This window comes from Rhinatrema bivittatum, chromosome 8 (assembly GCF_901001135.1).
Source record: "Rhinatrema bivittatum chromosome 8, aRhiBiv1.1, whole genome shotgun sequence".
Taxonomy (NCBI): domain Eukaryota; kingdom Metazoa; phylum Chordata; class Amphibia; order Gymnophiona; family Rhinatrematidae; genus Rhinatrema; species Rhinatrema bivittatum.
In genome coordinates, this window is record NC_042622.1 from 255,565,518 (window position 1) to 255,579,893 (window position 14,376).

A 14,376-nucleotide genomic window follows, 5' to 3' on the forward strand; every position below is an offset into this window, starting at 1 on the left:
GAAGTCGCTGCACACTTTCACCAGACACCATTGCTTGGATTCAGGGCTCTGACTCCCATGGGTTTTGGTGAGCGTGTTCTGCGAGCTTGACTCTCCAGGTCCCACCCAGTTTAGGGATGCTTAGATACATCCCAGGAGTCTAGTATGATCTGGGTACGTATTGGAAAGGAGAATTGGTTCTTACCTGCTAATTTTAGCTCCTTTTGTACCATAGATCAGTCCAGAGACTCACCTATTTGAGGGTAGGAGAGTCAGCCACTCGTTCTGATAGCTTGTATGTAATGCACAGTCGTTGGCTGTCCATGCTGTTTTGTTTACTGCTGTTGGTTTACCTTCAATTCTGGAACAGAGTTTCCAGTCTGTTACGTCACCATCCTCCTGTTTGTTGAGGGAGTTGGCTATTAAAGTTTTGGTGTGTTTATCATCTTGGCTTGGGGTATAGATCAATACTGAGGGACTGCAGGTGGCACACTGGATTATGTAGCAGTGTCAGCAAAACTTTCTCTGTCTCCATTTGCTGGCAGGGAAGCAAAGTCCAGGAATCTGGACTGATCTGTGGGTACTACAAGAACAAAAATTAGCAGGTAAGAACCAATCTCACAGTTAGAGGTCTGTCTATAAGCTCCTTTATGATTCTAAACCCTGTCTCCCTGAGAGATTTTATCTGTAGAATCTACTCTAAATTTGGCCTTAAGTGCTGATTGTTAGACTGCTGTAATCTTTCTTGCTCTTTCTTCCCCGATCCCCTCCTTGCAGGACAGAGACGCCTCAACTCTTCACGGTGTTACCTGAGAAAAGGCCAGCTATGATGGGAGCAGCCATGATGGGCTCCACGCATATCTATGATATGACAGTAAGCAGTGCAACAGGGACCGTGCATATTACAGTCCAGAGCCTGTGGCCAGTGGAAAATCCACACCACTGGGCATACGGCTTCGCTTACAAAGCAAGCATCATGAATAGTACCCCACCAACTAATGAGGCAAGAGTCCTCTGGGAGATACCCTCTAGTGCACACTCCAATCATGCACCCTCTTTAACTAACTTTCTCTGAATTGTCTGCCATTGTATCCTAAGTTGTGAGTGCAGGAAGCCATGATGTCCAAGAATTCAAGAAACTAATTTGCAGCGCATGGTACTGCTCTCAAAGAACTGTACAGTGCCATCAGTATACATAGTTCTGTACACAATCATTAAAGCAATTATGAGGGCCCTGGCCAGAGAACTTAAAATGTAAAATTACCCAATGGGGGAGTCAAATACCTTTCTTTGGGATCACACATGAGGGCATTGGAACTGGAGTCTGCAGGCTCACAATTCTCTGCTGTGACCATCTATGCTACAGGCTGCCCTTGGGAGCAGGCAGTATCTTGCTGTTTCTGGTTAATGAATGCCTTTTGTGAACATGTGCTCCATGCAGCTGTATAACCATCAACTGGAGGTATCATCTACAGAAACTGTCATAGATGCTTCCACCCTTCCCCCACCTCCATGAGGAGTCTCTATAAACGTACTCTGTGTTATATCCCCTCTCAGGTGATGAGCCGCAGAGGCCTGCCTCCAGAACTACAGGGTGTGGAAGTGGCCCTGGCCCCTGAGGAGTTGGAGTTGGACCCCATGGCGATGACCCAGAAGTATGAGGAGCATGTGCGGGAGCAGCAGGCCCAGGTGGAGAAGGAGGACTTCAGTGACATGGTGGCAGAGCATGCAGCCAAGCAGAAGGTAGGAGAATAGGAGGAAAGAAGCTGCTGTGCTCCTGCTCATCTTACCAACGAGGTTTGGGGAGGAATCAGCTAAGTTATCTGGCTAACTCTGGCTATCAGACGGCTCGATACTGTAAGGCCGCGGTAGAAACAGTGCGGCAGTGTCAGGCGCACCCTTCCTCCCCGCACGCACAGTTCTCTTGACCTAGCGCCTGATACTCTCTTCTAATTGCATGCAAATGCATGCCGCGGCTATGAAGCGTTAGGGAAGGGTTATGCCCGCGCAACCCATTTTACTGTATAGGCGCTTAATACAGCGCCTATACAGTAACCTGGGTGCGCTGGTACCTGTCATTTCAAATGACATTTGAAATGACAGGCACCAGGAAGTGTAAAAAACAAAATTTTTAAATACCTGTCGGAGGGCCGCGTGGGTCCAGGCGGCCGGCGGGATCCGGGGGGCGGGTGGTCGCGTGTTAAATCTAGGCCGCGGGCGGGTGGGCGCCTGTTCCAGGCGGCGGCAGGGGCGGGTGGACGCGTTAGTTTCAGACGGCCGGCGGCGGGAGCGGGGGGGGCGGGTGGTCGGGTGTTAAATCTAGGCCGGGTCGCACAGACGCGCATTCATCCAGGCGGAGGAGCCGGCGACGAAAGCAGCCGGCTCCTCCGCCTGGATGAATGAATGCGCGCCTGTGCGACCCCTGCGATTCGGTGCTCAAGGCAGTCACATGCCGTGACGTCGGGCGTCGTGACGTCACGCCTTGAGCGCCGAAACGCAGGGGTCGCACAGGCGCGCATTCATTCATCCAGGCGGAGGAGCCGGCTGCTTTCGTCGCCGGCTCCTCCGCCTGGATGAATGCGCGTCTATGCGACCCGGCCTAGATTTAACACGCGACCACCTGCCCCCCGGCTCCCGCCGCCGGCCGTCTGAAACTAACGCGCGTCCACCCGCCCCTGCCGCCGCCTGGAACAGGCGCCCACCCGCCCGCGGCCTAGATTTAACACGCGACCCCCGCCCCCCCGGATCCCGCCGGCCGCCTGGACCCACGCGGCCCTCCGACAGGTATTTAAAATTTTTTATTTTTTTTCTGACAGGTTTTATGTGTCCCACAGCATTACATTTTCTCGATCATCTCTGTATCGCTTTTTTTTTTATTGTGTTTTATTGTTTTTGAGTATCTTAAGCGGTGTCGATGGATTTGTTACTAGACTCACAGTCCTAACACCTACTAGGGGGAGGCGGTAAACTAACACGTTAAGGCCGCGGCAAAACAGCGGGTTACTAAGGAGATAATATCAGCGCCCGTTACAGTATCGGAGGGGAATAGCTAATTCCTTCATTATACAGCTAATTCGTTCATTTACACATCATAAACATGCTGCGTGCAGAAAGGGTTATGTGTCTATTTTACGAAGCGCTAAGGACGCGTGAAACTGGAGACTGTATCGCTGGATCGCCTTACTCGTCTGTATTGTGCGCTCCCAGCACGTTACAGGCGGGGAATCTTTAACCGCACGTTACTGTATGGACCTGAGAGTTAGCTAGTTAACTCAACACCTCCCAGTTGTGACCATGGAATGCCCCTGAATAATCCAGCTAAATTCTAGCCACCTAACTTATTAGCTGGCTAGAATTTAGCCAGATATGTGCCCAAATATTCATTTAATTGGCTAACTTCTGAGTCTCCATCTCTGTGTGGCTCCTAAGGACCAGAGTTGGCTACACCTGTGCTAGAGGATTGCTGCTGTGATGGAAGAGAGAGAGTTCAAACATGGGGGGAGGAAACTCCCAGAAAGCAGCAAATAATGGCTCAGGAACTTGGGATGTTTTGGCTCTAGCTCAGGCAGGTTCTTAAACCATGACTGTGGGCTCAGGGACTTGGAATATTGTGGCCTTAACTCACAGATTCTCACTGAGCTGGAGGAAACTGCAGGGCCAAATAAAATTCTAAAAAACATGTACCCAGATCAGTCCAAACCCCAGTGGGTTATGTATGCCCACCAGCAGATGGAGGCAGAGAACAAAACTTTGAGGCACTGCTATATCCAAGTGTGACACCTACAGCTCCTCAGTATTTCTCTTTCTGCAGCAGATGGTGGGTCATACCTGCAGCTCTGAGCTGAGTTTGGATTTCTTGCTCCTCGGGGTGCCAGGTTCAGTTTTCTGGACCATCCCTTGAGTAAAGCCAGGCGAATGGGGGGTTGGATGCCCCTGGCAGTGCTAACCCGTGTGATCCAGGACTCCTGATAGCCAGGGGACTGGCTTCCTCAGGGCCCGAAGGCTCCCTCTCCGTGACCAAGGGTTCAGGGAACTATCCCCGTTGGCGAAAGTTATTTTTTCCTGCTTTAAGTTTTGTTTGGGGAAAAAAAAAGTGCCTTTTTTTTTCTTCTGTCCTGTGGCTCACTGGGTGAATCAGTCTGCTCAGTAGGACTGGGCCCAGACAGGCCCCAATTTCGATTTTCTGAAGAGGGGAGAGCTAGCAGCCTTTAGTGGAGCCTTCCCCGGGTGGTGAAGGGCCTCCTAGGCAGTGTCTCTGCGGCGGCCCCGGGTCTATTTTTGGTGCGGTAGCCATTTTGGTTTTTCTTTTTCAGCTTCCACGAGGCTCCCTGCAGGTGCTGGGACTAACTTTTGCCAGCGATCTTTTTGGGCAACATCGGTTCTCTAAGGCAGCACTTGATTGCTCCTGGGGGAAGTGCCCTTTGGGCCAGTTTTGGAGTGCTGCAATGGCAGAGAAGCCACTGGTGGAACCCTGCAAGGCTTGTGGGGTATGGTCTCACTTTGCACTACTTGTGCTGTGGGAGAGGAGGGGGTCCTCAGTTAAGGGGTCTAAGTCTCAGAAGGCCGCATGCAGATTGGGTGCTGGCACTGGGTCCAACGTTAGGCTTCGGCGTCCGCTGCTTCCCTTGTGGGAAAAGATTCCCAGGATGACCCTCCTCCACTGTCTCCCACAGTGCAGGAACCAAGGCCAGAGAACTTGAGGGCCGCGGAGTCTGATTCCAGCGGTGATGACGCTGGCCCCTGCGGTTTTTCGCTTGAATTTGTGCTCCTAATGCATAAGCATTCCTGGCACAGAAGTTTGCGAAGCGCATATCATTGGAGGGGGGAGTGTGGGGGCCCCGAAGCATCCTCATCTCCGAGCGGACAATCGTACTTCCCGTGCTGCCTTGGCGCGGGAAGATTTGGATGGCTTGGACGACCTGTTGGGGAAGAAGTTCCCCCCTCCCCCAGGTGACACCGCTGACTATCAGGGGAGGTCCTCCTGGACTTGGATGTGGGCGATGGTGACCAGTGTCAGGTGGATCCTGGTTCGGAAGGCGATGATCCCTGAGTGGTCCGGTTGTTCAAGAAGGAGGTGCTGCAGCCCCTTATTCCCCAGGTGCTTGAGGAACTGGGGGTGAAATTCTCTGGAAGAATCTGTTATCGCGGTGGTCCAGAAGGGGGAATTCCTCGCCTCTCTGGATCTCACCGATGTTTACCTGCACATCCCGATTTGCAGCAATCACTGGACGTTTTTGAGCTTCAAGATTCTGGGTTGTTATTTCCAGTTCTGAGCGCTTCCATTTGGCCTGGCGACGGCCCCGCGCACCTTTACCAAGGTGATGATCGTGGTGGCAGCGGCCCTCCGGCAGCAAGGGGTGATGGTTCACCCGTATCTCGACGATTGGCTGATTCGAGCCAAGTTGGAAGAGGACTGCGTGCAGGCAGTACGCCGGGTGACCCATTGCCTTCAGTCCCTCGGTTGGGTGATCGAGGCGAAGAGTCATCTGATCCCTTCCCAGTCCCTGGAATATTTGGGAGCCTGCTTCGACACTTTGCTGGGCAGGGTGTTCCTGACAACGGACAGGATGTGCAAACTGCAGCAGCAAGTGCATCTTCTACTGCATCTCCCGATCCCCAGAGTGTGGGACTATCTGCAAGTCCTAGGGTCCATGGCATCAATGTTGGAGTTGGTCCCTTGGGCCTTCTCTCATCTGAGACAGTTGCAGAGGGAACTCCTGTCTCGGTGGAATCCGGTGTCGGAACAGTACCAGCTGCCGTTGTCACCACAGGCCCGGTCCACACTGGAGTGGTGGCTGCCAACTTGCAAAAGCGAATGCCCCTTGAAGTCCCGGATTAGGTGATCGTGTCGACGGATGCAAGTCTCCAGGGCAGGCGAGCAGTGTGCCTCCGTCATGCGGCCCAGGGTCTCTGGTCCCTGCCTGAATGGTCATGGTCCATCAGTCGCCTAGAGAAGAGAGGTGTCCTCAAGGTGTTGGTGGCCTTCCAGTCCCTGGTGCAGGGGAGGATGATTCGCGTCTTCTCAGACAAACGCCACTATGGTGGCTTATCTCAATCACCAGGGAGAAACCCGGAGTCTGGCCGTGGCGCAGGAGGCTCACCTCCTGTTTGCGTGGGCCGAGCTTCATCTGGAAGGAATTGCAGCCTCTCACGTGGCAGGTATGGACAATGTGCAGGTGGACTTCCTCAGCCGTCAGCAGCTGGAACCTGGGGAATGGGAGCTGTCCCTGGAGGCTTGGAATCACAGTTGTGCCAGATGGGGAGCCCCCCAGCTGGACCTCATGGCAACCTGCCTTTACTCACAGATAGATCAGTTCTTCAGCTGAAAGAAGGAAGTCGGGGCGGTGGGAATCGATGCCCTAGTTTGCAAGTGGCCAACCAGAATCCTCCTGTATGTCTTCCCACCTTGGCCGCTGATGGGACGAGTCCTGCGGCGCATAGAAGCTCATCCAAGTCCGGTAATCCTGGTGGCCACGGCGGCCGTGGTTTGCGGATCTGATCCGTCTGGCAACCAAAGGTCTGTTGTGCCTGGCTCATCTTCCGGACCTCTTACGTCAAGGTCCCATCTTTTCGGATCGGGAGGATCGCTTCTCTCTCACAGCCTGGCTTTTGAGAGGCAGAGGTTATGAATGATGGGGTATTCGGAACAGGTGATTTCCACCCTACTGCAACAGGCGGCCGTCACCTTCTGTGGCTTATGTCCAGGTGTGGAAGGTGTTTGAAGCCTGGTATGATCAACATGGTATAGTGCCGTTGTCGGTGCTATTCCTCAGGTTTTGGCTTTTCTGCAGCAGGGGTTGTCAAAAGGCTTGGCTTATAACTCCCTGCGGGTTCAGGTCTCGACCCTAAACTGTCTCCGAGGTCGGATAGGCAGCGGACCCCTGGCCAGCCTCCCTGATGTAGCCTGTTTTCTGAAAGGGGTAAAGCGTCTTCATCCTCCGATTCGTAAGACGTGCCCGGAGTGGAATGTCAGCCTAGTCCTACGGGCACTCTGTGATCCCCCCTTTGAGCCTCTGGGGCACACCTCTCTGAAGGACCTCACCTTGAAGGCGGTGTGTTTTGTTTTTTCAGAATTGCAGGCCCTGTCCTGTAGGGATCCCTTCCTGCACATTTTGGTGGATAGGGTGTCCCTGCGTACGGTGCTCTCCTTTTTGCCAAAAGTGGTGTCTGCCTTCCATGTTAATCAGACCATGGAGTTGCCTGGTTTTCCCGAATGGTCTCATGGCTCGGCTTCGGGAAGAGATCTGCATCTTCTCGATGTTCGCCGGATTCTCCTTCGTTATTTGAAGTTCACTAACTCCTTTCGGAAGTCTGACCACCTTTTTGTTTTGTTTGGGGGCCCAGAGAAGGGTGAGAAGGCATCCAACGCCTCCTTGGCTTGCTGGCTGAAGGAAACTATTTGCTTGGCCTACGTCGGCAAGGGGCGATCCGTTCCAGCCGGATTGAAAGCTCACTCGATGAGGGCGCAAGCGGCTTCTTGGGCAGAGTGTCAGTTGTCTCATGAAGAGATTTGTAGGGCTGCAGTCTGGTCCTCCCTGCATACCTTTACAAGATATTACCGTCTGGATGTCAGGGCTCCAGACCAAGCGCTTTTTGGAAAAAGTGTTCTGTGAGCGGGTCTTTCGAGTTCCCGTCTGGTGTAATGTGGCTTTGGTACATCCCACTGATCTGCGTATGTACAGGAAAGGAAAATTGGTTCTTACCTGCTAATTTTCATTCCTGTAATACTACGGATCAGTCCAGGGACCCACTTGGGTGCTACTGCCGAAAGACCGACTTACCTGGAGTTAAGCTGCTGACATAGGAAGTCTATCAGAATGCATTTATGCCAATTCGGTGATAGGAACCGTGGTTCGGACCTGAGGTTTTCAGGTTCGAGGCCATTTTTTTTGGCCTTTGAGAGTATTTCTTTCATGTTCGCCCTTTCTTTGGGGAGTTAAATGTTTTTTTTTGTCTGTTTCTTGGCTTGGGTATGGATAAATACTGAGGAGCTGCAGGTGGCACACTTGGATATAGCAGTGCCTCAAAGATTTGTTCTCTGCCTCCATCTGCTGGTGGGAGTGCATAACCCACTGGTCTGGACTGATCTGTGGTATTACAGGAACGAAAACTAGCAGGTAAGAACCAATTTTCCTTTCTGTAAGCAGTGAGAGATATCCCATCATGTGTTTGGTGTAACAGGACTTAGGGTCTGGGTGGTGTGCAGTAACTTGTGTGTGTATATGTCTCCTCTCTCTCCCTGCAGCAAAAGAAGCGGAAAGCACAGCCACAGGACACCCGCGGAGGAGGCAAGAAGTACAAGGAGTTCAAATTCTAACCTCTACCCCACTTCTCTGAAGGATTTTTCTATCCTGGGCTGTGGAATGCCCTCTCCTTGTTGCTCCCTGTTTCCTTTATTTTTAATATGTTTTCAGGATGGGGATAGGAGTGTAAAGGATGTAACATGCTTGGATGAAGTGGGGACTTTTTTGTTGTAGAAGTGACTGCCAGCAAAGGGGATACATGACATCCCACTCCCTTTTCCAGGACCACCCCCAGTCAACTCTTATTTAATAGCACAACCAAGTATGTGCATATGGTTCCTATTGGTGTCAAATAATGTTTTGTAAATAAAATTCCAGGAACGGAAGTGTGTGCCAGATTCATCTTGTTTTCCCTTTCCCAGTTTTGTTTAGCAGACAGAGGGGCCCCTTCCTGCAACCGCTGCTCAGAGTACATAGACAATAAGTGCATCTTCTGATGTTTTACAGCAGTGGTTGATGTTCGCTGCCCTACTATACACCCTCACTAACTCAGCAGACAGAAAACATAACAGAATTTGCCTGAGCACAGAACAGTTCTCTGCACAAGAGTCTACCAATTGCAGGTTGTTCCTTCCACTCCTTCGTCTAATTGATGTGGTCATAAGAGTAGCCTGTATTCATCACTGTCTTAAAATGGAAAGTTTAATTTGAAACATATTAAAAATAAGACATGTTTTGTCTGATCACACATGTTTTCTTATAATGCTACACATCTTAGAAATTCTCGCAGGGGTATGTAAATTTCTGAGCACAACTCGATATATATAGATATAGATAGATATGTATGTTTATTTATTTTGTGTTTTGCTATACCGGCATTCGCAATAGGTATCACATCATGCCGGTTTACAATTAACAAAGGGGTGTAAAAAGAAGATACAATAAGAACATTAACAGGTGCGGAACGAAAACGTTGCAGTTACAATAAAACAGGAAAATACACAACTGGGAGCAGTGAAAAGTCGATAGGAATTTAACAGAGAAGAACAGATTTACAAATTTATGGTATTTATTAAGTTATGGAATTTCGCAAAGATATTGTTTACTAGGTATAGATATAAATATTTGATTGCCCCAAAGGTAAATCAGCACTTTAGGATTATTCACAAAGCATTTGAATCATGACAAAAAACCTTTATTAGAAAAATTTCAAATAGTACAAAACTAAAAAAATGTCAGTATCAGCTATGCTTGACTGTGTTATTCAACAGTGTAGTTAGATACATACAGTTAAGCTTTTGCAAATGTTCTGAAAATATTCTTTCATAAGATACATACATACGCGCATACTCTGGCAACTGTGCTAAAATGACATGTACCCTTTCAACACGTCAGCTGATATATGATGGAGCTAACAAACTCACAGTTTGGTCACTTCTTTACATGATGCACTGTAGAAATTCAACTATGAAAAACCCTGACAAGGATCCTCGTTTCACCTAATGGCTTCTTCAAGGGGAATTTGACCATGGAGAAGCATCAGATAGATCTGAACAAGATTAGAAATATGCTGTCTGTCTTAAAAAAGCTGTATTTGTTCAGAACTCGCAGGAATCTGTTACAGTAGTTATTTTTAATAATGTAAGATGCATGTGTTTGTTTCAGAGAGATTGTCATTGTCAAAAACAACTCCTTTTAACAATGTAAAGGGTATCCACTTGATATCTCCAAACACTCACATGTTCACTCATTGTGGCGTTCACCGGGTGGTCGACAAGCTCAGCTCTGAGGTTCTCAAACGGCATGCGGCTCACTACCCGAGCTCAAAAACTGAAACTGGCCTTCCTCCTGGCTGTCAAGGGAGGAAGGTCAGTTGAATAAGATAGTCAAGTATAGCTGATATTGCCATTATATATTTTTTAGTTTTATACTATTTGAAATTTTTCTAATAAAGGTTTTTTTTGTCATAATTCAAATGCTTTGTGAATAATCCTAAAGTGCTGATTTTTCTTTGGGGTAATCACAGATATGTACTAACAAAGCGCTATATTAACGAGTCAAGCTTTTCTGGTATCTATTTTCACTATAACTATATATATATAGATATTTAGATAGACATAGATTTATAGAAAAACAACAAATTCCACCACTCCAATGAATCTTAAAAGCAGGAAAATTCCTTATCCAAATTAGACAAAATGTGAAATGCTTTTTTAGTTATGGGGAATTACTAAATTTGATACTAAAGAACATGGAATACAAACGTTGTCATCAAAGGACATTATATACCATACAAATATACTGTACAAATGCATTTTGTTAAATTCTTGTGGTTTTCTCTAAGGGGAACATTGAGCCTGACATAGAAGGACATACTTTAAACAGGTACATGCAGTTTATCAAGCCTTGGTGTATAAGCAAAAAATTCCTTCGAAGGATTCGTTGTATGTATTTCATTGTAGTATCTTGTAATTCCAAAAAGGAGGCAAACTTGTCCAGTATTAAATTTTGTGCTAATAATACTTCTAAAAAAAAGTTTTTTTCCAGTACTGATTAAAAATCTTGAAGCCTTCTGGCACAAGTGTAACAGGCAAACAAGTGATGAACTAGCTTTTTATTACTCTTGCATCAATTAAAAAAAATAGTTTTACAGTTGATCTATTAATTCTCAACTAATTTCAGAGTTAATATAAATATATTTAAAAAAAACTAAAAAAAGCATTCCTCTGCAATCAGGCAGGCCAATCCACACTGGTGGGGTATGCACTTCTACCAGCAGATGTCACTAACATATAGCCCTGCCCCAATCTCAACCTGCCAGTATTCTCCATCTCCAGCAGATGATGGACATGCATCTCCCTATTGGGGATTGCTCATGTTAAGAAGATGAGAAGAATAGAACAAAGAGGTTGAGTTCCTGAGGTGACATGGACTGTTCCGTCCCTCAGTTGAGCGGTTTAAGTCTCAATGCCTGACCAGGCTTATACTAGTCCTGGGGGAATTCTGCGCTACTGCGGAGCGCAGAATTTAGCAGAGGAGACCCTGGCATGCCGTGAACAGAGCGCGCGAAGACGGCCCATGTATGCCACGGGACGTGCTCCGCTCGTGGCGAAGATGAAGGCCCGGGCATGCCGTTCACTGCGAAAATGGAACGCCCCCCCCATGTACCGTGAACGGAGAGGAAAGGGGAGGAGTGTGAGGGAGGGGAGGAGGTATGAGAGAGAATGGAAGGTAAGAGAGCGGGGGGGATGCTTGAGTGTGGGTTTCAGAGAGAGGGAGCTTATATGAGGAGATTGTGAAGGAGAGTGTATGTGTGAGAGTGCTCGTGTGTATGAAAAACGGATCATGTGTATGTGATGGTGCTAGCTTGTGTGAAAGGATTGTGTATGTGTGAGACAGCTTGTGTGAAGGGGTGCGTGAGAGAGAGAGACATAGGTAGCCTGTGTGAGGATGTATGTGTGAGAGAGAAAGGGAGCTGATGTGGGTGTGTATGCAAGAGAGAGGACCCTGTATGTGTGTGTGTGAGAGGAGAGATCCTGTATGAGGGTGTGTATATGTGTACTAGAGGGAGCCTGTGTGAGGGGCAGTACTGAGAACAGGGTCAGAGTGGAAGGGGTTAAGCCTAGAGGTGGAGAGGGGAGAGATACTGGCAGTTGGAGGAATTGGGGCCTGAGAGAGCAAAGTGGCCTGTGGCATAGGGAGAGCAAGTGGAAGGGACACTTACAGTGAATTTCTAGGGAAATTCTCAAAATATTTAAAATTCTGCATCTTTAAGTAATAACTTTTTTCTGTATTAATTTAAAATGTTGTTCTTTGTACATACCTGGATCAATCCAGACAGCTGGGTTTTGCCTCCCCTCCAGCAGATGAAGTTTCTGACTGACTCTGCTCTTAAGATGAGGTGCCACCTGCAGTCCATCAGTATTTCTCTGTCTCCAGCAGATGGTGGAAGTGCAAAATCCTGCAGTCTGACAGAAATAAAAAAATAAAATAAAGAATTCTTTACTCTTAATCTACAGCCTCCCAGGGGGTAGTCAGGTCCTGAGGGGACCATCCCTCCTGGTATCGGAGCAGAGGGTCTAAGACCTTTGAGCTTACTGCTTGCAGCCACCAGGGTTGACACCGGAGAGCCCAGTTCATTCACCCTGCGAGGGGAGGAGTAAGGAGCCTGTCAGCAAAGCTTGCTGTGTTTAAAAAAAAACGAACACAGGTTTAGCCGCCAGGACGGAGAAGCGCCATTATCCCAGGACAAGCAGGATGCTAGTCCTCACATATGGGTGACATCGGTAATGGAGCCCTATATGGAAAAACTTCTGTCAAAGTTTCCAGAAACTTTTGACTGGCACAGTGTGCCTACTGGGCATGCTCAGCATGCCATGATATTCCTGGCCACAGGGGTCTCCCTTCAGTCTTCTTTTTTCCGCGGAGCCGTTAGCCTCGCGGGTATTAGGAGTCCTCTGAGGAAAATTTTACCTCATTTCAAAGTTGATTAAAAACTTTAGGAAAAACTTAGAACCGCAGGGGTCTCCCATCTCTAACACCACGGTAAGTTTTTTCTACCAATTCCCGATACCGTACCGATTTTTGGCCTTCAAGTCGTCGACGGCTGTCCGACTTAACCATGGCCTCGGGGTTCAAAAAATGCCCGGTATGTTCCCGAAATATGTCCATCACAGACCCACACTTAGAATGTGTGATGTGTCTTGGAGACAAGCATGACGTGTCAACTTGTGTCAAATGCGCTGAAATGACACCAAAAGGTAGGAAACTCCGGATGGAGAAAATGGAACGGCTGTTCCATTTACAATTGATACCTTCCACGTCAACATCCACACAATTGTCTCCAGCTGGAGCGATTCACACGGTCGTGTTAAAAAAAACGGACACCCGATGAAGCGGGAGATAGGGCATCGCCAACTCCATCGACAACATCCTTCCGGTCGGTATCGATCATTGAAAAGACCGCTGAAAATAAAGGCATCGGAGGTCCCACGAGCCAGACATCGACCCGATAACCGGTGATCCATCGAAGGTTTCTGGGTCGCATTATAAGAAACCTCGGAGGGACGTTGAATCACCGAGGCCTACTCAACCACGGCGATCCCCACCGAGATCGGTGCCGGGAACCGTACTTCCTCCAGACACTGGAGAAGTACCGGTATCGCCTTCACTGCCTCCCCCCATAGCTGCTCTGGTATCACCAGCTATGCGGGTCGAACTGGATAACTATATATGCCAGGCAGTTCAGGATGCGCTCCTCGGTGCGATGCCAGCACAGCCATCGAGGCCGCCACCATCACATATACCATTGATGCCTCTGATGCCGTCGACGCCGGTTCCCAAGAACCAACCATCGCCGTCCACTCCATCGACACCGATGCCAATTCCCATAACCCATCCGATTCCATCACAGGTTCCAGCAATGCCATCACCGACGCCACCAGTGCCATCACCCTCGGTGCCGCCAATGCCAGATTTTTCTGCTTTCGCACTGATACTAGCAAAGTTGGACACTATCATCGGTGCCATACCGATAATTTCTCCAGGGCCACCGATAATAACGCCCACTGGAGAAGATATTCCACTGGATCTTCCACCTTCAGAGCCAGTCCCTGGTCCATCCAGATTCCCAAGGCCTCATCCTCCAATATCACCATTGCTGCCATTTAAAGTATTGGAGCATCCACAGAGGCCAAAGGGGTATTCACCTTCCACACCACTTCAGCCTCACACACCGGACACTGCTTTAGATTCAGATACGGACACATCATCTGAAGAGGTCCTCTCTGAACCATCACCTCCAGAAGAGAGAAGACGTTCTCCGGAGGATCTCTCATTCTCCAATTTTATTAAGGAAATGGCAGACACCATCCCTTTCCAATTACATATTGAGGATGATTCCAGGCAAAAGACACTAGAAGTGCTGCAATTTGTGGACCCACCCAAGGGAAGTCTTGGCAGTTCCGGTCCACGAAGTTCTGGTGGAATTATTATACAGGCTATGGGAATATCCCTACTCCATGCCTCCAGTCAACAAAAGAATAGATGCAACCTATTTGGTCCAGCACAACCCGGGGTTTCATAAGGCTCAATTACCCCACCAATCTGTAGTAGTTGAGTCAGCACAGAAAAAATCAAAGAGACTAAAAATTCA

General features: G+C 48.6%; 1 protein-coding gene across 1 annotated transcript in view; it reads left to right on the plus strand.

The window, feature by feature from the left end:
* Nucleotides 1–8,965, plus strand: part of SF3B2 (splicing factor 3b subunit 2) — a 329,817-nt gene extending 320,852 nt beyond the window's left edge. The window contains exons 19-21 of the mRNA XM_029614631.1: nt 757–853; nt 1,537–1,722; nt 8,225–8,965. Coding sequence (XP_029470491.1) covers nt 757–853; nt 1,537–1,722; nt 8,225–8,296 — 355 coding nt within the window. The 3' untranslated portion in view covers nt 8,297–8,965. The remainder of the gene's footprint in view (nt 1–756; nt 854–1,536; nt 1,723–8,224) is intronic.
* Nucleotides 8,966–14,376: the final 5,411 nt, after the last annotated feature.